The 3,171-nt window shown below is 50.4% G+C and overlaps 1 protein-coding gene across 1 annotated transcript; it reads left to right on the top strand.

Moving 5' to 3' along the window:
• On the top strand, positions 1-1,206 carry LOC102256324 (Krueppel-like factor 17). Its single transcript, XM_005876163.1, has one exon. It carries the CDS (start codon positions 1-3, stop codon positions 1,204-1,206), a length of 1,206 nt encoding a protein of 401 aa, XP_005876225.1.
• Positions 1,207-3,171: the final 1,965 nt, after the last annotated feature.

The following is a 3,171-nucleotide window of genomic DNA, read 5'->3' as shown; positions in this document are numbered from 1 at the left end:
ATGTCTACTGTGCGCGACACGCGATCTGCGACGCCGAGCAGCGAGGCTCAGCTCAGCTCTGACGTGGTCCGGCCTCGCACACAGCCCCGCGGTGCACGTATCCCAGACCGAGATGGCGCGAGCGAACCCGTGGCCAGCAGCTCCGCACCAGGTGGCAGGGGATACTGTGGGAAGTCGATGTGCGTCTCGAACATGTCTCCATCACCCGAAAGCAGTGGAGTGCACGCCTCTCGGAACCATCAGTCATCAGGCATTCAACACCTTCAGAGTCCACGGCTGGAGAGGATGCCCTTGGTTTCTGCTCAGGAGCCCAGGCAGAATGCAGATGAAATCGTCCCACTGGTCAGTGTGTTCCTGACTGAGCATAGTGTGAACCATTGCCCCCAAGTGACTCTCCCTCCTTCCCAAATTATTTACTGTCAGATAATGTCTCCCTCTCAACCAGAAATGATGATTTACAACGGGTACCAGATGTCCTTTGGAGAGCCCAATATTCCAGGGATGGCCATGAACTTCAGTGGGAATCTGAGCATGCCCCCAAATGGGCCACCAGTCACTGGCCACCCTATAGTATCTTCTAATAGAGACTTTTTAACACCTGAAATGTTATCGCCTGCCACTGTGCCTTTTGCTGGGGGCCAGGCTGGGTTCCCCTCTTTGGCTAAGATGTTACCCCCTAGAGATCCCCACAACTGTGGAATGCCCCCAGAAGGCTCCCCATCATTGCTGACTTTAGAATCCCAGGACTCTTTTGTTAGCCAGCCAGCCCCCCACAAAGACCCCTTCCTACCCGAGCAGCCTATACCTGCGCCACAAAGAGCAGAGCAGAATTGTGGGGCCTCAGAAAGGGCTTACAGGACCAGATCCCAGATTGCAAGGCCTTACTGCTGCCAGTATGAGAACTGTGAGAAAACTTACACCAAGCACTCGCACCTCCTGAGTCACCAACTCACACACACAGGTGAGAGGCCCTATAAATGTGAGTGGGAAGGTTGTACATCGTCTTTCTTCCGTTCTGATGCGCTTGGAAGACATATGCGGATACACACCGAATACCGGCCACATACATGTGATCTGTGCGGCCAAGGGTTCATGAGATCTGACCACCTCAAGCAACACCAAAGGACTCATCGGCGGGTGCCAGGATCCCCCAATCCACAGGCCAACGATGAAGAGAGAGCTGGTCCTCCTGCTTCTGATCTTTAGGTCAACCTCCTCTTCCCTTCATTTTGGCTTCTCCACTCAGATCCTGCTTGCCTCTGACCAGCTAGTCTCCTTAGTAGGTACAGGCTTATTTGCAGACTGAGAAAGATTGTGAGGCAGTGTTGAGTGAAGCCCATATGAGCTGGACCCCATCAGGGACTCTTCAAAAACTGTCTTGGATGCCCTTACCTCTTTGGGGCCACCTACTGTTGCTGAGTTTACCTACATGGAAAGATGAAGCAAAGTAGAGATTGGGGGCTTTATTAAAAAGCTCTTTATGCCACTCCCCAACTTGAAACTCTTCAGTGACTCTCCTTTGCCTGCTATAAAAAAATCCAAGGTTCTGCCCTAACTGGTTTGGCTCAGTGGATAGAGCGTCAGCCTGCAGACTCAAAGGTCTCGGGTTCGATTCCGGTCAAGGGCATGTACCTTGGTTGCGGGCACATCCCCAGTAGGGAGTGTGAAGGAAGCAGCTGATTGAAGTTTCTAACTCTCCGTCCCTCTCCCTTCCTGTCTGTAAAAAAATCAATAAAAAAAATATATTTTTTTTAAAAATCCAAGGTTCGTATCTTGGTCTTCCACAGTTTCCAGAGCCAGGCTATGTTCAAATCCTGAATATGCTGCTTACTAGCCATGAGACCTTGGCAAAGGTCTTCTAGGAAGTGAATGAAATACTAGTGGACTGTTTGGGACACATCTTACGTCTTGACTCAGATTCTGTCCAGAACTCACCAGCCACATGCCCAGAGTTTGTCTCCTCCCACCACTTCCAGAGTTGGATGGAATGTCCCACCACAGGGCATGGGATCTGGCATTTCAGGTAGCCACTAGCAACACAGAAGCCTGGGGGAGTTCATCCTCTTGGGTAACATTTGACTAATGGGAGTTGGGAGAGACCAAGGCAGATAAATCCCCTCTTCTTCCCTCCCTTCCCCGAATTGCTGCAAGACACTGTTTCTCCGAACAGTACAGCCAGTGGGGAGATGTCCCAAGCAGCCAGTGAGCACACCCGCTGTGCTTCAAGGCTTGTCGTGAAGCAGGACCCACCTGCTAGCCACTGGTTTGGCTCAGTGGCCAAATCACTCATACTGGGCTACGCCTTTCCCAGTATTATCTTGTTCAACACAAGGGTGAGAAAGATGAATAGATTTTGAATCCTGCCATTTCCTGGCTGTGCGGTCTTGGGCAATTATCTCTGTTGTTTCTGATAGCAAGTGGGCAAGATTGGAGTCAAATTAGGATGATCACATTTAAAAAATGGTTTCTTTGACTGCCTTAAGGGAAAGGAAGGGTTTCAGTGCTCCAGGTGACAGTTGAAGGAGGCCTGGACGAGGGTGTGGAAGTGGAAGATTAGAAAGATTTAGGAGTGATTATGAATCACTGGTTTGCCTTGCCTCCCATTCTCCCCCGCCTTGCTTTTCTCCCTCTCAGTGCCTTGGGTTTACAGCATCCAAATAAAGTATTAGTGCTTTATTCGTGCTTTAGGCTGTTTTCTAGGTGACTTGGGGGTAGAGGACATTAGATTGGGGCAGAGAAGAACAAACCCACTGTAACTTCGCCTCCTCCTTACAGAGCTCAGGTGCCAGATACCTTTTATTAAAAGGCTTGTTCTGCTCCTCCCCCTGGGTTGAGTGTATAATGGCTATCCTGACAACCAGGTAGTTCGAACCTCATTTCTGGACTTCTCAGCCAGCCATTTTTCTGACCAGCAAACTAATTGAGAGGAATTTACCCAAGGTCTCAAGTGAGCTCTCAAGTGGCAGAGCTGGGATCCCAACCAGGATCTGTCTACTCCAGAGGTATACCTCTTAACCATGATGCCTTCTACAGATGTTGCCAGTGCTTAGTCGGATGCCAAGCACTGCTAGGTGATGCCACAGTGAGATGGGTCAGGACTGGTTCCTTTGGTCCGGGAACCATTTGGTCTAGGGCAGTGGTTCTCAACCTGTGGGTCGCGACCCCTTTGGC

The sequence above is a fragment of the Myotis brandtii genome, unplaced genomic scaffold (assembly GCF_000412655.1).
Source record: "Myotis brandtii unplaced genomic scaffold, ASM41265v1 scaffold48, whole genome shotgun sequence".
In the NCBI taxonomy this organism is placed as follows: domain Eukaryota; kingdom Metazoa; phylum Chordata; class Mammalia; order Chiroptera; family Vespertilionidae; genus Myotis; species Myotis brandtii.
This window is presented reverse-complemented; position numbering and strand designations above follow the sequence as displayed.

Excerpts from the sequence above, each read along its gene's own strand:
- LOC102256324 (XM_005876163.1), top strand. The coding sequence starts at position 1 with ATGTCTACTGTGCGCGACACGCGATCTGCGACGCCGAGCAGCGAGGCT.